The sequence below is a fragment of the Anneissia japonica genome, unplaced genomic scaffold (assembly GCF_011630105.1).
Source record: "Anneissia japonica isolate Jap-2015-1 unplaced genomic scaffold, ASM1163010v1 scaffold6997_len847652_cov182, whole genome shotgun sequence".
NCBI classification, from domain to species: domain Eukaryota; kingdom Metazoa; phylum Echinodermata; class Crinoidea; order Comatulida; family Comatulidae; genus Anneissia; species Anneissia japonica.
In genome coordinates, this window is record NW_022730884.1 from 187,527 (window position 1) to 211,290 (window position 23,764).

A 23,764-nucleotide genomic window follows, 5' to 3' on the forward strand; every position below is an offset into this window, starting at 1 on the left:
CACTGCGTTTTGCATAATTGACAATAAACAATTGAATAGTGTTTTACACAATGAAAACATTTAAACAAAAAACAGAACTTAAATTTTTATATATTTATTTCTACTTTTCAAATTACATATCGTTCAATCTGTTCTTACACTACATCCTTATAACCTTTCTCAACTCAATCCTACATCACTCAATTTTTAAAGCATAACCATAACGTTCTTTTGACAAACAGCATTTCTAAGAGTTGAGATAAACAAAGCATTGTTTGCTTACCCCACACAACAAGTAATTATTTCTCTCTGCAAATGTATTATAGATGACATAATCAGGTTTTTAAAAAGAAAAACTTAATAATCTATGCATGAATTTATTTGCAGAAAAATAATTTAAGATCTGGAAAAAATGATTTTGTTTTATTGAGCAGATCACAAAATTGTAAATATAGACAAAATCAAATTCTTACTAATTCTTATGTTTAAAATCTGATTATATAATGTTGAGTCTCTTCATATGTCAGTACATCTTAATTTTGTAGATAATTGTTGCATCAAGCTTTAGTATAAGTAAAAACTAAAAAAAAAAAGCTAAATATTTATATTTTTTAAGTTAAAAATTTTAAAATAAGATTTTAACACTGATGAATGCATAAGCTTTGTATATTATAAACAGATTATATTTTGTCATCTTTAATTATATACATTTGATTTAAATTCATCAATGGAATTGATTGCATTAAAATTAAGTCGCCAGTGTAATATAACAGTTAACACTAAATGTTACTACAGAGGGCTTCAACATAATAATATGTAATATGTCTGTCATTGGACACAAAAATGAAAGGAAAAATGAGCCTGAAATTTATAACAAATAAAGTGAACAACTGGGAAATATTAGCAGCTAATGCTGCATATAATAGTGCTTATGAAAAACAATACAACTTCCAATGCTGTTCATCATGATCAGACTGGATTGTAAAAGAAACTAGAAAAAACCCAGTTACAATTTACCACTGAAGTATTGAGTGTTTCTTAAATGTTAGTGGTAAAGCATTGGAACTTTATGTAATACTTTTAACCAGTGCAAATTGGTTCCTCATTGTTTGGAGTAAAATTAAATTGGAAATTGCTGTATATTATATATTACAGTTTTGCTAATACAGTAAAAGCTTTAAACAAAATATTAAATTCACAAATTTTATGCTTATCAGTTATTTTCTGTCATTGAGTAAATTGATGGTAATGGCTGGTAAAATATGAATTAATATTTATTTATTTATTTATAACAAGAAATTAAAGCAAACTATTAATTCATGTTGATCCTGTTTCATATACTTTTTATCATATTTAAAGCAATTTTAAAGAAATTTTTATTTTTGACTTGTGTGAAATGTTCCATTCAAATAGCACAACTGCTGAAACTTACAATAAAATAAGGAATTTGAATGTGGATTTATGCACATTTATCACATTATTACTTTGTTACATCACAAAATAATTTAATTTTGATTGCTGGCTGTTGTTACTAAATATATTTTTATACTACCATTCATATTTACCCACGCTTTCTTTAAGCATGATATACAGACTTAACTAACAGACAGAATGAATGAAAAGATGTATTTATCCTCAGTAATTTGATACATTATTACAATTTTCTAATGGATATCTTAAAACAATGTGTTAGTTTATATGAATTCAGAACAATAACTAAAAGACAAATTCACTAAAGAAAGTATACATTGAAATTGAAATTCTCCATTGTTATAGACCAACAACTTCCCTATAAGAACACATACATTGCTTAGTTTCTAAAGTGTCCCTGTACATGCTCTTCAAAAACCTCTTGGCTTGTATCTGGTGAGCAGGCAAAATCACACATTGGACATCGCTTAAAAGCATGTGTGGAAAGATGCTCGAAAAACTTCTGCTCGGAAAAAGAGGGTGGAAACACCAGCTGGCACTCCGGGCACTTTGAGATTTGTGCTTCCACAGGGAACTCATGTGCATCATGGAATTCTGCAGCAACATCTTCCCTATTAAATAAAAGATGGGTGTAATGATAATTATGATAGAGTACAAAATCATAACAATAATATCATAAATATAATTTCAATTTTATATTTCTAAACCTTTATGAATTAACACTTTATCAATTTAACAAAATAAATGTGTATATGTGTAATATTTGGGTGTATAACATCATCATGCATAAATACTGACACATCGCATAAATTTGTCCCATAAAATTTGATAGTGTGGACTGAATTTATGGTCTATCCATTTTTTTTTCTCTTTCATGAGATTACAAACACGGATCTCAAAAACGCCAGCAAATTGTATACTCTTCCAGGGGAAAAGAAGTTGTCACAGGAATGAGTATGTCTTGTACTGACTTAAAAATAATGAGAAACATGGATAACCCCGAAGTACATTTTTTTTTCTTACTTATCATCATCTTGTCCAGAGTTTGTAGGTGGAGGAGTATCTTGGTCTGGTTTTTCCACTGGAACCGGATCTAATTCATCAATCATATTCGTAGTTGCCTTTATCACATTCTTCATTGCAGCAATTTTTGCTTCAGGTGTGATCAATGGCTCCAATGGCTCTGGTAGGTTCATGGTTGGAGGATTCTTTGGAGGAAGAAGCGAGAGCTCCTCAGATCCATCAACATCTAGATTGTTGACTTCACTTTTGGGTTGAAAGACCACTACATGGGTTGTATCAGGTTCGTAAGGATTCTTATATACAGGCTGTGCATCTTTAGCATACGGGTTTACGTATATACTTGGTTGTGGTGGTACAGGTCTTCTGACAGTTTTAACTTCCTCTTGTGGTCGTACCTGAACAGTACTACTGGCGTTGCAAGAAATCTTGGAAACCTCAAGCTCTGCCTCCAGTTGTCGGATTGTCATCTAAAATGAACATAACATTTAAATATCTAGTCGTTTGTAAATTAATAGTAAAAATATTTAGCTTATAACTACTACAAATTTTGCAGTGACAGTAAACCTTCTGTGGTAATAGTGGAGACGCAAAAGAGTGTGAGGGATGGCAGAGAACACTCTGTTAAAAGAGACATTTTGTCAGGAAATACTTTTTGAGGTAGAATTCTGTCAGAAGTGGGTTGGTTGGCACTTGTCTAAAGCAACCACACTGCATTTCTAGGATCTTAATAGAAGAAGCTTACAGTACCTCTTTCTGTTGGTAAATGTTTTCAAAATCTTCTTTCATTCCTTCCTTTACTTGAGTCTCCTCCACAAGACGATTATGAAGGTCTTTCATCTGATCACTAAAGATTGCACACTGTTCCTCATTTTTTATCTTTTCTTCCTGTGAAACAAAATGAATATAATAAACTGATTTATAAAAAAAAAATCATTTAGGAAATGTTTAGCAGATTATTTTCAGTTTGTCTAATCATTATGAGAGCAGCTTAGCTCAGTCGGCTAATCTGGTGGTAGCCGCTGTGTGTGCGCTGAACCGTGGAGATCTCTAGGTCCCCGGTTCAATTCCCATCGCTGCCTCTCCTTGTGTTTCAGCTAGAGGGCTGAAATACAAGTTACATAGCGCACCGTCTTTCGGATGAGATGTTTAAGCCGTTGGTCCCATGTGTATTTATGGCCCATGTGTACGTTAAAGAACACAGTACACTCTTCGGAAAAGAGTAGGCGATTGTCTCCCGGTGTACTGCCCAATCACCACAAGAAGGACCCAACTTGAAATAAGTCTTCTTCTAGACTTTTGTAGGCTATCCTTGGTGTTTACACCGAATAAATGCAAATGCTATGACAGCACTGTATTCCAATATTTACAACTAACTTATCAGTCCTGAAACTACTGATAGAGTCCACCACATCGGGAACAATCAACAACTAGCAAAACCAGTCATTGTCTGACAAAGATCCGTTAACAATGGCTCAAACATCATTATTCATTTACTCACAAGAAAGTTTCAATGTTCATACATTCAAAAACCAGATGAAACTATTTGAGATTAGCACTGTATCTATTAGATAACAGCTACATGGACAGTACCTAAATACATATTGCAGGTTCTATAAACCAACAATTTTAAGAAAATTATTAAGTCACCTACTGCTCTACAGAATTAAAGTACTAAACAGTGAGCCTGCAAAATTCTAATTGGATTTTGACCCTAGACTTGTAGTGAAAGACACAAACCACTCCCCTCTCACCACCCCCATGAGAGTTGTCTATCAGTTTTTACAGAGAATGAAAAATGACTCAAAATATTAATTACTGGGGCCCATCAGCAAAAAAAAAAACAGGTCGTTAAGATAAGCCTGAATTACCTGATAAAGTTTCTTGTATTTCTTGATCTTTTGTTCACGTTTTGTCAGTTCTTCCTCCATTGTCTGCAGCTGCTGCTTGATTTCATTCATGTCAAAGGTCTTATCTCTGTCCTGTTGCTTCTGGTCTTGCATACCCTTCAATGCCACAGCAGGAATACCAGATTGTGTACCTTTGTCCATTGCTCCTCCACAAGCCTGTTGTAGCATTGTCGTTGCCTCTTCTATACCACACCAAAAAGATGTCAACAATTAAAATAATACAGTAGGCAAGTACGTTTTTGGAATTGCATATAAGTTATTAATGCCACGAAGTCATCAAGGTTGCTTAAAATGAACAGCAGATTACTTTATATATTTCATCCAATCCAACAGTGAATCATTGCCACTAACAGGCTCATATAAAAATCTTAACTAAAAACACAAACATAGATTTATTTTAAACAAAAAAAAAAGCTTATAATATGTGAAAAATAAGCTCACTTTTGACAGCTTCTTCTGTGATGTCATCTTTCTGTTGCTTCTTCTCTGCTTTGTTTAGCTTGCGTTGCAGTAGATGGCACTCTAGGTATTTGGCTTTGTATTCCTCAGCTGCCATTGCAAGTCGAGTCTTGTAATCATTCTTTTCCTGACATAAATCTGTCTTCTCCTGTTCAATGGTGATCTTATGTAAGGAGAACAAAAGGAGAGAACGTAGGAGGCAACGTCCATGATTATGTTTAAGGATTGCCTGAACAAGCATCTTTTCACTACTTAATTTGTCATTTCTTAGTAATTTCCTTAAAGTGTTACAGTGCTCTCTGAGAGATAATTAGGCCTATGGGGAGCTACAGTATATTCAAAATCTATGCCTATGCTGTTGCTGCTGTTGTTGTTACTTTTAATTCTGCAAATTATATTCAATTATGTAAATTCATAAAACAGAGAGTATGCAATTTTGACAGAGTGTACTGAAATATATTTATAATTTTGTGTTTATAACAGGCCATACCAACTTCTTCTCGAGTTCTACTTTTTCCTTGTATAACTGGTCGTACATAACTTGTCTCTTCTTCAATTTAGCTCTGAGGTCATCGAGAGCAACTTTCAGAGCTTCTGATGGACCCCCAGCAACCGTATCTTTCACATTCTTCTGGAGTTTCTCATGATCCTAAAACAAACATAAGTATTCAATATATAATTATTGCTATTATATAAGGCTTGCCATGCCAAAAAAGCGTACTGTTGTTACATGTTAAACTGAGTATTAGCATAAGAATATGCCAGTAGTGTATACTTTACTATAGAAAAGCCAACTTTTACTAATAACTTCGGAAGTATTAAGTGAATTCCAGTAAATGACCTACCATTTGAAAGCTTATTACAATGTGGAGAATACAAGTATATTAAAATGTCAATTTTTAACGAAATAGAAAATGAAAAACATATTATGCTGTTAAACTGTAAAGAAAATAATTCATGTTGGAAAAAATTCCATATCATGTTACAATTGTGCCTAAAGAAGCCTGATAAAGTAAAATGGATGAATATCGTACTTGCAAGCTGTGATAAGAAGACAAATGAGTTAGTTTCAATTTTAACTTTTTGTATATTTAAATGTAAAGAGATGTATAGACTAAATCTAGGGAAGAAATGTCCTTGGACAATGTTTACATCTGAGTTTAAAAGTCTTGTCACTTGTGAGTTTTTAACAAACAAAGAAAAATCCAAAAAAAAAGTGGTCAAATTTTGACTTTCAGAAATTTGGGAAAGCTTTTAATGTTGTTATTGTCAGGTAATTTTTGTTGTGCATTGGTTTTTGTTTATTTCTTTATAAATATAAATTGATGTGTAAAAATAGTATAAGTTACAAAAATACAAAAAAAAATGTATTTTGAACAAAAAAGTGTATGTATTGCTGAAATTTACAAGACAAATATGCATAAAGAATTATGATGTGCTATATGTGATGAATAATAATTTTATATTATTATGATTATGACATAATGTTTAACAAAAGGATAAAAATATAAAAATGAAAAAATAATAATAATAATAATAATGAGAAATTGTAAGCTCTTTTGAAAATGGTATCTGTGTATCTAAGGGCTTCTACAACCCGAGCGTCATTTTGTACAAGTTCTTGTATTTGTGTTAAATGAAAAAGTATTGAAATAAAAGTGGGTGATTCCCATAAAAGAGAGAAAAAAAAAGTCAATTTTCTTGTTTTGGTCAGTGATGCTGGCTTTGGCAGGGCAAAGCCCATATAAAATTATGATTATTATGGTTATTAAAAAAATAATAAATTATCATTATTATTAAACTTAATATGCATATAATGTATTACTTGAATCATTTTTAAGACTACCTGTAGATGATACATCAGTATAAGCAAGCTTTTAGAAAGTGCACACAGTATAAAAAACTTGAGCAAATAAGTATTTCAACCAGTCACAAAAGAGCAACTTTTTTCAGTTACTGTGTATAAGTATAAACTGGTACAGCCCACCATATTATTTAAGAGTACAGATATTAAAGTATTACTGGGATCAATCTAAATATCATCATTGTCATTTTTCTTACAATCGGCTGCGCTGTGTTCTAGGGCATTTTGTCATACTCAAGTCTGACAAAAACGAAACCTTTATCTTACAACATTGGGTTTGGGTAGACTATTGTTTTTTTCTCAAACGATTTCAATAGTCACTCAAAACAAAATTGAAAGACTTCATGTAGTAATATTAATTGTATGCCATCAATTTGGTACCAACATATGTTTAGTTTTTGTTTAGAAACCTGAATTATGTAGAAGGTTTACTATGCTTTGCTAAGCATAGTTATTAAAAATGATAAATATTTACTCATTAAAAAAAAAACTGTTTAAAGCAAAGAAGATTATAAATTAACTGCAAAGCACTATGCTTCATAACACTTAGAAAATGTACATGATAAGTGCACGGTATTACTACCAGTACCAAATATTTGAAGCTGATATGAAAAAATACACACCAATGTTTGTAATTTTAGGGCTTATTTGTGAATATACAAATTAATCATTTGAAGATGTGCTAGCTAAGATCCAACCATAATATGGCCATATGTCATTTGGAATGTAAAATACTGTGCGTGTGTGAGTGGGTGTGTGTGTGTGTGTATTTATTTTACCAGAAATAATGTTTGTCAACTCTCACCTTGGCAAGCTTGTTCATTCCCTGCCGCATAACCTTCAGCTGTTCCTGCAAGAGGGCCTCCTTCTCTCGAAAAGCATGTTCTTGTCTTATAACCTTTTGCTGGAGTGTAGCCTCTTTCTTCCTGAAATCTTCGCATGATTTCAGTAGTCTATCGTTGAGATGATCTTTTTCGATCGATGCATTCTACCACAAGATTAAATTACAAGGCATGAGCAGTGGAGTAACATAATGGTATGAGGCCTCTTGGTTAATTCTTTGGACGTTACTACCCTGGGGTCATGTAGGACCTCACTTTGGTAAAGTCAAATTTACCGTCTGTCAGGGGTTTTAATTTTTTTTTTTACATATTCTGCCCAGTTAGATTATTTTGGTGCCTATGGTATGGTCCTGATAAAAAAAATTGTAATATCTCAGAGCACCTTAAGGTCTCGGAGTCCTTGGCCTTATTAGCCAGTGGGAGTTTGAAGATGCAATTAATTATGAAATCGAATTTCTCAAAGTTAGAACTCACTACACTTTAACTGAATGATTTCAAATTTTTATTACCATGGTAAATTATTTTGACACAAAAGTAAATTTGTAAATAAATAAATGTAAATAAATTAAACAATTAAATATTTTTAAATACGTAGATAATTTCATATTTAAATAAAATGTAAAAATGTAATAAATATTATAAACAATTTAAACATAAAAAATAGTTAACAATTAAAAAATAAAGGAAATATATTATAAAATGAATAAATGCACATAAACATTTGAAATAATAAAATAACAATTAAATAAATATAAAGATATATAAATGAATATATATACAATTTAATAAAAAAGTAACAAAAGTAAACAAATAAATACACAATTGCAAAGTAATTCAAACCAGAAAAAATTATAATAATTTTTAGCAAAATCATGATTAATATATGTTAATTTTGCCAGTATTTACCTCCAAATCTTTTGAAAGTTTGTGTTGAACTGTTTTCAGTGTGCTTATCTCCTCTGTCAGCATGGTCTTAGTTTGTTTTGTAGCTGCCAGTTGACTTTCAACTTGCTTCAACCGTTCTTCATTGCTCTTCCAGTAATCCTACGGAAAACAAAAACTGAAACCTTGTGTTTTGTATCTTATTTTTCTTATTCCTTATGATTGTACTGTATTCTGATTAATAACTAATTATCTTAACAATTACTTAACAGTTTAGCCAGTGAATTGCAGTATACACAATTTTTGCTAAATTGTAATGAAAATTTCCGATAACCTGGAAACTACCACTGTGAGGCATTCAGTGGCCTAGGCATTTTGCTCTACCTAGTTACCTGCCAGTGTGTGCGGCCCTTTATTTGCTACTAGCTAGCTGTTCAGCCTAGGCTAGGCCGCTGGATATCCCCAGTGAAAAGTTGATAGAAATAGACCCGATAAAACGGTGTATATCTAAAACTCAAGTTTTATCAATTCATAATTTTATGATGCAATCATTTGTTTATGCTTACTTTTTCTACAAGATAACTGCAACATAATACACTATAATATAAATATGATACCGTAGTGCCTCTAAGCTCCCCCCCCCCCCTTGAACACAAAATTGGGCCGATTTTGTGGGGTTGGGCTTATACCACGGGGACTTCAAACAAAAGGCAATTTAAAAGTGGAAGAGATCAAAGCAGCCTAAATACATAAACAATGGCAATTCCTCTGAAAATTTTACTCCATTGTTTAAAACACTGACTTTATGACTTACCCTGTCGGCTCTTGCAACTAGAAGTTGTTGTTCAACCTTTTTCTTCTCTTCAACCTGCATAAGTTCTAACTCGCTCGTCTTGTTGGAATGAAATAGTAGTTTTTGTGTCAAATCGTCAACCTTCAGCTCTAGTGCTTTGACTTCTTGCTCAGATAAGCTGAACTGATTCTGAAATATTCAATATCTAATGTTAAATTACAAAAAAAGCAATGAGGTGAACTTTTCAGTATAATATACAAATAGAAATCTAGTACATAAATATATTGAAGTAAATAAGTAGTAAGTAACTTTATTGCTTCTCTTTTATAACAGAGGCACAGCCGTAAAGACGTGCAACAATAACAAAATCAGTAAAAACTTAATTACTGTGATAAAATATAGTAAGAAAATACTGTGGTAGAACGAAATATAAATAAAAAAAGGGTTTACAAAAATAGTAATAGAGATAAAAATAAATACTAATACTAATAATATAAGTAAGTTGGTTAATACATCACTTATACACACATACATATACACATACACACAAACATATATATACACATATATATATATACACATATACATATATATATATACAGTATACATATACATATATATGTATACACACACACACACACACACAGGCTTACATATACATACATACACACACAATACATACATGCATAGATGCACACACATACACACACCCCTCCCACACACATATTCACACATACATACATACATATACACATACATACACAAACACATATATACATATAACAGAGTAAATATTGTAAATTTAATTCAAACATTAAAACCAGACATATTAATCTTGCAATAGAAAAGTATTATATATATCATTTCGTTCTTTCCATGCCATCGTTAAAAGTAATTTACAATGATTATCAAAAACTTTACTCGCAATAGTATAATTAATAGGGTTTATACAATTTGTTGTTAAAATTTGATATTCGTAATGGATTTCTAAATCATCAAACAAAAGATGGTATTTAAGTTCAGGGGAGCTTGATGTGAAGATGTGTATAAGAGACAGGTATTAGGCTAACTCCTCTTTAAGTTGGTCAAATATTAAAGTTCTAATGTTCTTTAATCTGGTACAATCAAATACAAAATGATTGATGGTTTCCTTTGTCACGCAGTCACATAATAAGCATAAGCCTAAATTTTGAGGTAAAATTTTGAAGTAAAAATTCTTTAAATTTTTTTTAGGTATATAATACAAAATAATTTCCTTATGTAACCGAAAGAAAGTAGCTCTCCATGCCCTAAATATCACAGGACAATGTTGGCCAGTGCCAAAAGTAGGAATTCCTAGGCAGGAAGGCCGAATTCATAGATTCATTAATTGTTCCAATTGGAGGTATTTTATGTTTCAGAAAATCATTAAAATTAGTCTTCCAGATAAGAACCATTGAAATTTTTTTCAGGCCCCTCATCCCTTCATCGTGACAGGGGACCTTCAGTGGTCTCCTGGCCCCCAGCTATGGGCTCGCTTCGATCGCATTAATTCCACATGACTAAAGCGGTGCTGCTATTTTTACCTTATATTGGTCCTTTTCTTGAGTTACTCCCATTAGTTCAGTAGCTAGCTGAGCCTTGACTGAACTTAGATTATTATTAGAAGCAACGACCTCCTTGAGGTCAGCTTCAGTGGACTCTAGCATGGTCTTGTGTCGAGCATTCTCTTCCTCAAGTTTCTTGATTCGATCAGATGCCTCACATAGCTTGGTTTCCAAGAGTTTTGTTTGCGTTTCTAAGCCAGTTAGCTTCAACAAAAGCTCCTATAGCAATGAAAAGATAAAAAACGACATCTTAATGGAGCAATTATACCATAAGCTATGCTCAATATAATTTTTATATTATACAATTATTCCTATCAACAGGTGCAAGATTAATAACAATTATAGTATTACCATCTTTGAAATACTCCTGCATTGTTATGAAGCGTTTAAAACATTCCGTGTTAATTTCAAGACTGTACAAATTCAAGACTGTTTTTGAGATTGTAGGTAGTGGGGGGGGGGGGAGGGCTCTGACAGTAAAAGGAAATATAGACTGTGAGAAGGCGATTTTAATTTTATAATATAGTTCTTACAGAGTGGGACGCGACAATCCGTGAGTGTTGGAATAGTGTGCAGGTTGAGGGCTGTTTCAAAAGTATACTAGTTGACATGAAGTACACCCAATGCCCTCTTTTGAATTGATGGCGGTCTGAACTTTTTTCCTTTGTCAGACAAGACCCCTAAACAGTACAGCAATATTCCAACACGGGTCTGATCATGGCAGCAATTAATTAGATCATTAGTATAATCTAGGACTACATAACAAGATAGTTAACATTGGAAATGCTCAATTTCTGTATTTTGTGCACATGTTACAGTATACGCATTGGAACTGTGTAGGTGAATTTTTAATAATAAAAATAATCATCTCGGCAGACTTTTTACAATTTAATTTCATTCCATATCAGTCAAACAAGTGATTATTTCATCCCCCTCTGAACTGACTACCAAAGAGAATTTTTAAAAGAATATTTTTGTTTGTTGTTGGGCTATGAGGAAAACCCATTAGGGCAACCCCATCACATAGGCTCTTCTGTTTTTATATAGCAAAATATATTATCATATATATGATAATTTGGGTTTATACTGTAAATATTATAAAATAGCAAAGTAATGCATAGATATGTTACAGAGTACAGGTATGTGATTAGTCGAACTAGACAAAATACATGTCAACTTTTCATTGGAAATCACAGGAGTGAAGTTGTCCAATTGTCTGTATGTTACTTTTATAGGAGACTACAATTAAGGGGCCATTCAACATTATCAACACTTTCACAAGTGTACGAACAATACGCTAAGGGGAGGAGGTAGACAAATTTGTACACTTTTACATAATTTTTTGATTCAAAATAACATGCAATATGTAAAATAATGGTAAAATTATAATGTAAATACTGTATGGATATGATATTCATTTTTAAGTAACCAAGTACATTGCTTTAGTTGACTTCACAAAAAATGGAGAATCCATGGTTTTGCAAAATCAACATTTTAATGTACACTTTCAGAGGGGAGGAAGGGGTACCGATAAAAGTACTGTTTATACACTTGTGAAAATGTTGATAACTGTGAACGACCCCAAAGTATGAAAGAAAAAGAGCTAATACGAAAAAATTATATGATTGAACCAGGGATCACAAATTGGAGAAGCCACTTCTGAGAATCTGTTTAAAAGAACTTTAACACATCTAAAGATGGGTTACTTTCTGGGAGATTCTTGTTTGCTCATGGGAGAGTGGGACGCTTTTCCGATTTCAAGGAGACTCACGCAACTTGCAAGAAGACTTGGGACCCCTGTGAACACTCAACAGTTAACATACTGTACCTCTTTTGTTCTCTTCAGATCTTCTACACTGGCATCACTCATTGCCAGAGCTTCGGAAGTCTCTGCAAGTTTTTTTATCAGGTCGTCTTTAGCCTTCACCAGCTCTTGCTGATCCAGCAGTATCTTCTCCTTTTCATCCATAGCACGTTTCAGTTTCTCTTCCTGAATAATGGTCTTAGACTGGATCATCAGCATATCATCGTACTCATCGTCAATCTCAACAAAGTCTACATCAGTCAAGTGGAGGAACTGGAAGGGCGTGCTTGCTCCTTTCATCTTGCCTGCTTTGTCGATGTAACAGAACTGATAAAACTCTCCATCATCTTTAGGCAGATAGTAGGCTGTACACAAAAATAAGGAAAAGAATCATCACAAATTGACATTATACTCAACTCTAATTCCAAACTACTATCCAATAAATTTAAAGTTCAATTAAAAAAAAAGGGCATTTGGTGTTTAGTAACAAACAATAAGGCGTGATCTACAAATTATCACCAATGACAGAAACACGTTTACTATTGTTATATGACAAGCTCCCAAACACGTCTGTGAAATGCCGTTTGGAAGCTTGTCATTCGAGCCGTTTATTCTGTTTGGAAGTTAACTCCTCCCCTTTTCATATGGCTGACTGCTCGTGAATGGCAAATGTTAAACGCGTTCAGCGGAATTTGGAATTTGATCGTGATTTAAACAACTTCAAAACTTGTTCAGTGTCCCTACCGTACCTAGGCTATGTAGGCCTAGGCCTATATTTATAATAGTAGTAGCCCGGTAGTAAAATGCTAGCCTACGCTAGGTGACAGTTCACGAAGAAATGTTTATAATAAATGCCTAAATTTAATTATTTTTCTTGTTGGGCAAACCCCAATGTTTCTTGGATTTTTAGTAGGCTAGGCCCTACTGTTACCTGTAGGTTTTATAGAAGAGAAAGCAATCGCCAGTAACCTTCCTACCCAGATGCGATGTTCGAATTGACCTATCAAAACAAGTACCTTTTGCCCAACTTTCCAATTCCCACGTGCCTGCACAGCCCGCACAATACAGCATGTAAACACTGACCTGGATCAGCCGCAGTTGAAGAAGTTCGTTGTGGCGATCATGTGATATCGCACGTAGAACAACGTATGCTACGGCATTGTTTGTTTTACTGTGTAGGCTATATGAATTTAATACATGTTTGTATTATTATATATATTATTATACATGTTTTAAAAATGGTTAAACCATCATCCAGCAATGGTATTCTAGTATATCACTGTACTGCTATTTTAATGTTTTCATGTAGGCCTACAGTGAATGCATCAACATCTACCATGTTGATATATTCACTATTATATTCAATAAATATTTTTGTATCGCCCCATGCGTATCTTATTTTTCTGATGTAGCCAAATGTATCTAGAGGAAGAATAGGGAAGGCCTCGTATATCATTTTTATCCATGTACACTATAAATTATATACAATACTTGTATTTAATGGGCCTAAATAAATCATCGGGAATATGCATCGATAACTTAAATAAAATCACGAGGCAAATATTAAAACAGTGTAAATATTTATTTCATTTCCTTTAAATAAAATCACGAGGCAAATATTAAAACAGTGTAAATATTTATTTCATTTCCTTCAACTTAACTTATATACAATGAAACAGATTCTATCTTGTTGGCCTACTGCCTGCTAGTCTCCCCTCTCCAATGCTGAATGAAGAAGATCACTACATGACGTTTCACAAGGTCATGGACGAACCATCTTGGGATACAACCGACAAGGCAATTACTTCACCTATAGGTCGATGTCGGTTTTGTCCGGCATACACATTTAATAGCAATGCAGAGGTAACTTCGCACAGGAGGAAGTATCACCCAAGACAAGATGTTTTAAAAGAATAGAGAATATGTCTTTCAATACCCTGAAACCTCAGAAATACCGGGATGGTGTCCGGCTGGGGATAGTTTTTACTACCATAGTTTAACTTTTATCTATCAGAATCTAGCCCCGAATCCTAGACTCATGTATTTAAAGCGGCCTGAAGCATGTGTATACAGCATATATTTGTATTTTTTGTCGATGGATAAATAAATGTCCGAATATAAGAATTGAATACTGTTTTCTGTACACTACTGTTTGTTTGGGTCAGTTAAGAATTAGCACCTAATTAGGCCTATTATTTAATGAAATACAACGGTACACGTACATTTACTTGTATGTTTTATTTATATTTTGACATTAACATAGGCCTTTAACACTCAATATTATTTTTATTTAACATAAGCCAATAAACAGCTTCCACACATAAAATAACAATAGGCCTAACCAATAAAAATATATAAAATACAAAACAAGATTTATGCAAGATTAAAAAAATTAAACTATACAGAAGTCGCCGCCCGGTAAGCAGAAAAGGCCATACTTTAAACTGGCATCCATCACTCCATCGAACGTCCTATTGTTAGCATCTCAACTGACCCACTTCTGTCAGAGCGGCGCTCAAAGCGAATTTCTATAGACCACGGAGGAAAGTTCGTTCCTCCATGTATAGATCAACACCGGCCACACAGTCAGTGTCATTTGTCACGTGATGTTGCGTACTCTGTTGGACTGATCACATCCACACACACGAGGTACCCAATATTAATTGTACAGTAGTTGCATAGGCCTAGTTGCTGTATATAATATATATTGATGCCTACTTGATGCCTACGTTTAATAATAGAGAAAATAGATGTTCTATTTTCTCTATAGTTTATTGAATGATGTTTGGCGAATACTGGCGTCCATTTGTGTTCCCATGTAATATGTGTGCAGGGAGTTGATAAATGTTTCTTCGTTCGTCGTCAGCTTCTCAGCAGGTAGGCTGCTATTTAAGGAAGATAGGTTTTTCCGACAGAGCAAACGGCAATTAGGCCTACATGCATGTACTGCCATTATCGTCATTTACCACTTAATTTAACTATTAGGACTATGCAGCCTTTAAACTTTGAACTTGGTTCATTTCAAAGTAAAACTTGTTCAGTATTTTAAATTGTACAAAAACGGTAGTTCAACCGGGGCCTGGTCTAACGACACAGACGCGTTTGTCGCCCAAAAATAGAAACAATGGCAAACGCGTTCAACAGCACAAACCCGTTTAGATGCGTCTGGGACATATTCCGACTAGCTTATTAATATTCATGAGGCACGATAATTAGACGATCGCTTTCCCAGATGCGTTTGTAATACATGGTTTTCCCAAACGCGTTTCTGTCTTTGGGGATACAGGTAATTTGTAGATCGGGACTAAAATCTCCAAGTATGAAAACAACAAATTATTACTGATAAAAGAACAATAAAGCAAAGTTCAGCAGGAACAGCTAACCACTTTTCTGGATACCAACTGGCGGATTCAAAGGTACGAAAGGTACCCTTGAAGGAATAACTTAAAACATTGTTTTGTATTAGGCCTACATATTGGAAATATTCATGTAATTAATAAATTAAAAAGTTTCTTTCTTATAGTTTTAAAAGTATATTAATTTAACAAATCTTACTGTAGGCCTGAATCAGTTAGCATACAAATACCACCTTAGGGTTGTCACTATACACGTTTATGACTTATTGTTCATCACTCTGTGATACTTGTCATTATAAAATAGCCATATTGAATGTACTTACAATTGAATAGAATGCTCAATTTATACTCCTGGCCGTCCTTCCAATCAGCTGGCACAGGTGCCCAGTCATAGGTAATCTTCTCTCTGGTGGAGGACCATCCGATCTTAAATAATCCTACCCAGTCATTCTTATTTGGCTCAATGGACTTGGTCAGAGTGTAACTGCACTGAATGTGAGCCTCTGGAAACGAAACAGGCATTTATCATTAAATATTAAAACCAGTGGCGGATCCAAGAATTCAAAAAAGAGGGGGCTCAGGGAGGTAATTTCAGAGGATCTATAAGAAATCTGTGATTATGGCATATCTATATGGCCAGAATTTGCACTCTTAGACTTAAAATTTTAATATCTTTATCTTCATTTTCCCCCTTCCCCTTGAATCCACAACTGCACGCTGTACAGTGTCTCAATATGAATTTTCTAACATGTTTGAAATCATGTGTAAAAAGAATGATTTGAAGCTCTGTCTACACTATCAAATTTTATGTGACAAAAAAAAATGTGATGTGCCCATACATTGGGCATGATGACATCATACCACATAATTTCAAAATGTATCACAAAAAGTGAGCATGTTCAACTTTGCACAGAAAGCAAAGGAATTTGGTGCTGAGGGAGCCAATATATTGGGACAAAGGAAGAACATAATATTTTGATACAGAGCAAACAAAATATTTGGAGCAGAGAGAATATTAAATATATTTGGTGCAGAGGAATAGAGTAGGGGAATAAGCACAACCTTAAAAAAACTTGCGCCCTCTTGCAGTCTACTCACCCCTACCCCCCATTTAGAATGTTCGAAGCAAAAAAAAATCACACTCAAGTACATAAAAATCATCTCATATCATCTTATTTTGCAAAATTGCACCTCCTCGCAGATGAGCACAGAGCACAGCGGATAGCGCCGCTAGACCTTTGCTATAGCAGCAGTAAACAGATACAATCTTGCTCATTACTGTAACAGCAGTATGTAAACATTGAAATAGCTTTTTAAGACTTAAGACTTGTTTTTAATATAAACATTTCATGTTTTTTTGTTAGTAATTTAGCTTTTATCGTTGATTTAATCTATGACGGTAACTACGTAGAGCAAAATGCTAGGCCTCTGAAAGTCCCCCAGTGGTAGTTGCCAGGTTATCGGAAATTTTCATTTTGAATTTCGTGAAAATGGTCTATTACTAAATTCATCTTTTCCTATATAAAGGTTAAATATACACAGTCTGCCAAACAAAATTGAAAAATACCACAAAAATCTAATCAAAAAATGGAATAGCTCATTTAAAAAATCAGATAAGGTATTATTTCCAACCAAAATAAGATTGAAAAAAAAAAATTAGTTTTCTCTGATTTACAGTTAACATACACCTTTCTACAAAAATTATTGATTCATTTTACATTCAAATATTTAATTGTAAGTTAATAACTAAATATATTAATTACAGAAAGTGTTTTTATGTAAACTAAACATATTTTATTAGAGTTTGGTAGTAATTTCCATTCCAGTATTCAGTTTTGCTTTCTGTAACTTTATGTTCTGTTCTGTGAGTTTCATTTTAGTGAATAATGATTAAAGTTTATGTTGTATTATAATTTTAAATGATATGTTGTATTATAATGTTATTCCTGATGATGCTTGAATAAAAGCAAAACACTAAATAAAATTGCCTTGTCAATTTTTAGGGTGACCTTTATTTAAATCAGATTAAGAAATTCAAATATGGAATTGGATTTTCAAATTTTTATTTTAGGTTATGACAGACAGCGCATAGTATCACCATGGAGGTATAAATATACCTCCATGGTATCACAAAACTATTTCCTTCAGGCATGAAGACCAATGGTCATTACTTGTTAAACACAGCAAACCAATTAGAGTACTGGTATGGAACAAATCAAAGGACATCCTCTACTAATAAATTTCCTGTCTTGGTTGTTTGGAATGTAGCAATATGCAAAACAAGCTATTGTTTGCCTACAGTCCCCATCAAAAACCACTTTATCAACCTCTATTTTCAGACCTTGGTTTAAAAGAAGCGCGATCGCACGGGTGCTCCTTAGCGCTCCTCAACACGATCTAAGGAGAGCATCAAATAGCGCTCCTTGATTTATTAGTGAACTAAAACAAATGACAAAAATTGTATGTTAAACGTTGTCTATAATCAAAATCTATCAATTTTTGCATTTAGCGCTAAATCATAATTATATTTGATAAAACAACGTTTATTTACGTGGATTTCATGCATTCTTCCATACCTTGGAGACATTGTGGGAATTCCCAAAAAAAGGTAAGCCTAAAACCAACTGGTGAAAAATTTATTTACAATGTGTGTATTAATCATAGTCAAAACATATTTATACCCCATTTGAAAATGGATGGTTCTAAGTCGCCCACTACTCGGTGCATGCACGTGGCCTCTGGAGACTGGCATCACTTGCATGCAAACTTGAGATTCGGTTCCCGTTTCTTGCACGCAACGATCGAGGTAGCGGTTATAAATATATCATAAAATAAATCAGATATATTTTTAACATCGCAAGTTAAATTTTAATAGTAAACAAAATACAGTATACATCTCTCGATTCAGAGGACCTAGAGTAGAATTTACACCACTAACAATAGAAATGATATGCATCTCCATCATATCATAGCCTAGCCAGTAAACTGTGTACAGGTAGGCAACTTAATTTTATACTTAAGCCAGCATGTAACAACAATAACAATTATTATTCAAAACATAACGATGTGTTTTACCAAAATCTGACTAAGTTTATAACAAAATTAATAAAGAAAGACAGTACGTACATAACGTAGGCCCTAGGCCTGTGTGTTTACAAAATTTGATCGTACTTCGCGATTGTACGCCATGACCTGAGGACCGGGACGAACTAGGCTAAAAACTAAAGAAGCATCAATATCTTTCAGCTCTCCAAAAATCGTACCGTACATTAATATATTACAAATCACAAATCTAATTAAAATGTACAGTAATAGGATCAGACATAATTTATGTCTACTTTCTCAAATTTACTGTATATTTGGAACACATAACTTTTTGGAGGTATGATTTAAAAGGCTGCTGAATTACTGTAGGCTGATTTTGCCATTGAGACACACACAGAAAATAGGTACGAAATACCTGGAAATACCAAGGGGCAGATTTTATTTAAAAGCCATTATTTAAAAAAAAAAAAAAACATTATAAAATGACCCAGAATACACATAAAAACTACAAAGATATAGAGGATGGTAAAAATCAGATTTTTTTTTTTTTTTTTTTTTTTTTTAATTTTTTTTTTTCTTTTTAAGTTATGGTCCTCTAAAAATGCTCCAAATTCCAATCCAGAAAAATATCTTTTTTCCATAACAAGACCACCCCCTCCTTCAAATAACGTCATCGATTTTGCACAAATTCTGAGGAGAGGTAATAGTGCTTGAGACTCGTCGGAGAGCTATTTGTAGCTGTATTTTAAAATTTATAATTACTCAAAATTTAAATATAATGTACACTGTTAAATATTTCATTGACCTTTGCACTACCGTGTTTAGGCAGCACTTTCCTAGAAAGTATAAAAAACAGGATCTCAATCAATGTTTACTTTCACATTGCAAGTCAATGGCTGACAAATGTCTACAGAAGGCCAGTACTACTAGTATAGTACCAGAAAAAAATGCCCCAAATGTTATAATCATGAGGTTTGATTTGATTATATTTAAAATCAATTCAAACACAATTTAATGAACAAGAAATGCATACGAAAACCACTTGAACCATGGATATAGTAAAACCACCAAAAATTTGAATATTGTATACTTATTTTACATTTCCTGTATTCTCTTACAGACCCTATTTCTTAGTAATTAATTTAAGGATTTTTGTAGTACTAAAAAGTTTTTCTGGTTGAAAGTTAAAACTTTGCGATACTGTACATCTAAATGAGCTATTTAAACTTTTAAATGAATTTCAATGATATTTTCCAATTTGATTTTTTTTTTTTTTTTTGGCAAATCTTTAACAGGACAGCTCTGTACAATACCTCTTTTGCTTGACAGCAGATTAAAATATTTTATTAGGTTTTTGAAAGTTGTCTTTAAGAGTTATTCCCACTAGCAGAAGCTCTAATTACCATGTTCATTTGCTAAATAGCTGCAGTGGCATATCCACACCCCCATCACCCCCAAAATCATGCTTTAAAATCACCTTATTTTGCAAGTTAGCACCCTCTAACTAATCATTGAGCTCCCCAATTCACCTTGCTACCCCATTAGCCGCCCACATTTCAAGATTGCTAGATACAGGTTCACCACCGATTTGCTGCCTACCTGGTGGGTAATTTTCTGAAACATTGTGGAAGATGACTTGAGCAAAATCCATGGTTTGGTTCGACTCTTGCGAATCCATCTTCAATTCTCTACTGTGTTGGCTGTTTCCTGCCTCTAAATTCTGTTCCGGGTGTCTACTACTATATACGAACCTAGAAAGAAGCAAGAAATGTTGCTTTAAACATCATGTAACAGTAGAACTTTTTTATGTACGGTACAGGTTGGGTTAAATTTGTATAACCTTTGACCTAACATGTATGCAAGACTCAATAAACATAGATGTTACTCTACCTACATGATACACGATATCATAACAGTGTACAATTAAAACCACAATTTTTGAAGCGTTTTTACTCATCACCTTACAAAGACATAATGTGTCTTTGCTCTCGCACATGGCAACATCTGATGAGATGAGTTTAAAAATTGAATAAAAATAGAAAAAATAAAGTTTCTTTACTTTTTCTTTTTGTTGTCAATTCCTAATAAATGTAAATATGTCATATGTGATTTTCATCCATGTAGCTTCCATATTTTTGGCACAACAAAAATAAATATAACCCAAACAGTGTATTAAGATAGCCTTTCTGCCTCCAGTAGCGCGCCGCCAGTGTTTCAGTCAGGTCCAATGTAAACATTGCAAAGGGTCTACACATAACATATACAACCCCAGCGCAAAAATTGGGCCTAGAATTCCGTTCGCTCAATTTTGAAAATAACAGTCGATTTCCACAATTTTCTCCAAAATTTAGGCCTTAGCCTATCTCTCAATGTACAACCAATGTATAAGCATGTAATTACGATTCCGTGCACCTATTTTCCAATTCTTGTTCAGGCTGTTTTTCTATTACCCTAGTATCCTAACTATTACTAAATTTTAAGAGTACTGTTTGAAGGTTAGACCCATTTTATTGTTTCACTTCACTTTTTGGAACCAGTCACAATAAATTATTCATTTTTATCTTTTGAATGAGACGAAGGCCTATGTGAAATCAAAAAGGATATTGCATGTTAGCAATCGTTTCATTGAAGATGGCAAAGGATTTGCCAAAACATGCATTAGAGTTTTAATAATAAAATCTATTAGGCCTTGACTATTGTATTGAGCTTGAAAATTATTGTGGCATTCTTAATATGTATTTTTTGTCTGCTGCTACACAAATCAAAATCTGTGAATATGATTTTGTGTCCAGATGAATTTAATTTTTGGGGCTGAGTTCACACATTTTGCGGGCGAGTTGACCTTGGGTCGTATTGAATTGGGGCCAAGGGTTTAGCCAGAAAAACGAAATAGGCTGTCCAAAATGGAAGTCAGTGGGCATGGTAGTGAGTCGATGGGAATCCCCACCGAATATTGGTATGAAAATAACGTACATTCAATCAATAAATGTTGTTTTTATCAAACTTAAATTTGATTTACTTTGTTTAATGTAACATTCAATAGATTTGAAGAATATAAAGAATTTGCTAAAGGTAGACCAGGCCCAATTAGGCTAGGCTGAGCTGATTAGGCCAAGCCGTCCAAGCCGTCATGGTAATTTAAGTAAGTGGCCGTCCTAAACAATTGTAGGCCGTTCAAAAGACGGCCGGATGGCTCGCTGGCTAAGCCTGTGCTTGGGACCGAACTGACTCGGGTACAGTCAACTTGGGGCCAAGTTGACGTGGACTCGAGCTGACTTGCAGGTGAACTGACTTGGGGCACAGTCAATGTGGGGCCGAGTTGACGTGGGGCCAAGTTGACTTGGGGCGAATTGGGGGTTGGTGTGGAGTTGACTTGGGTTTGGGTGGAGTTGACTATGGATGGGTTGATTCAAATTCGTCTGAAGCTATAGAGAATGACTAGGCCCTAGGCTAGGCCTACGTATGTGATGAATCATTTCTTTTGTCCACAATCTGGCTATTTTACACGTCCTTAATCGCCATCAAATAGAATAACCGGAGACAAATTCCAGAATTGTCTTATCCAGCCAGGCATAGGCCTACTGCTGCGGTAGTTACATGAAAAATATTATAAATATAACGATTTAGGCTTTCACATGAATGTTTGAAAGTAAGGAGTATAGCCTAGCTGCGAAGATTCTTATCCGAGCAAATCTCAATCTGCTTTATTTTTGCTTCGATTTGGCTTGCTTGCTACTGTAGCCTAGGCCTAGACCTACTTGATACGGATACCGATAGTTGTTTATCTCCTAAAAAACATTAAAAAGTAATAATTATTCACTAAAATTAAACTCTAAACAGAACATATAGATACACAAAGCAATCCTCATTATTATTAGAATGGAAATCTCTACCAACCTTGGATTTAGAATGTGTTAGTTAATGACATAAAACACTGGATTCCCGATTGTTCTTCTTGTTATTGCGAACAATTCAGAAAATAAACATGACGACATTCTTGATTTTTTTTTTAGTAGATTACAATTAGTGGAACACTTGCGGATCGGAGTGGTCGCTATAAGAATACGAGAGGAAATTTTTCAGCTTGTAGTAAGTAAAGATAGTGTACACTAGCGTTTTCCTATCTGTTTACCTATCAGACTCGACGAATAGTAAAATAGGGGTTTAATATGGATTTAAAGGTTATAGAATCTAGATATTTGAAATCATCCCCGATCATCATAATTATAATTCAATCTTACAATTAGGGTATAACATAAAGCATAGCATTAGTAATAATATTGTAGTGGGAGACTAAATTAATACTATTTATATTTTTTTCATAACAAATACTTTCACATGAACATCAATGCGAAAGGTATTATGGCTTTCTCTTGTTTTACATCTGATGCAATTATTTATATAGGCAGAATACCTTTCGACTAAATGCATAATATTTATAGGATGTGTTTACAGTAATACATTATTGTGTAAAAACAAACTTCAGTACTGTACCATTACTGTTATTGTTTATCTTATTTTTGTATCGCTAATTTATATGTATCAGGAGTGGTAGTGCTAAGTGGCCTCAGTGATTTTTCATCTGCTGCAATGGCGTATGAGTCTTGAAATGGGGAAGGGGAATGATAGGGGAACGCGAAGGTCAAACAGACAGAGGATCCGATGAATAAGTGAGGGCCCTCGTCGCAATGCGATTTGAGGACACTTTTGGGGGTAGGGCAACCGTGATGCTGGCGGAGGTTCAATTGGCGCCAGGATGGTGGGGGTAGGGGGGGGGGGGGGCGTGCAATAGA

General features: G+C 33.8%; 1 protein-coding gene across 2 annotated transcripts; it reads right to left on the minus strand.

The window, feature by feature from the left end:
* Positions 1–78: 78 nt before the first annotated feature.
* On the minus strand, positions 79–23,014 carry LOC117115152 (tax1-binding protein 1 homolog). 2 transcript variants are annotated; one of them, XM_033258840.1, is made up of 15 exons: positions 22,869–22,972; positions 22,605–22,759; positions 20,571–20,722; positions 16,250–16,429; positions 12,595–12,935; positions 10,746–10,985; positions 9,202–9,369; positions 8,412–8,549; positions 7,469–7,651; positions 5,290–5,448; positions 4,782–4,962; positions 4,302–4,522; positions 3,181–3,318; positions 2,434–2,900; positions 79–2,021 (listed from the first exon to the last, which is right to left on the minus strand). In XM_033258840.1, exons 3-15 carry the CDS (start codon positions 20,647–20,649, stop codon positions 1,790–1,792), a joined length of 2,727 nt encoding a protein of 908 aa, XP_033114731.1. In that variant the 5' UTR covers positions 20,650–20,722; positions 22,605–22,759; positions 22,869–22,972; the 3' UTR covers positions 79–1,789. The 2 variants fall into 2 exon arrangements, with proteins under 2 accessions (XP_033114731.1, XP_033114730.1); XM_033258839.1 differs by lacking the exon at positions 22,605–22,759 and having other exon boundaries at positions 22,869–23,014.
* Between the last annotated feature and the right edge of the window lie 750 nt (positions 23,015–23,764).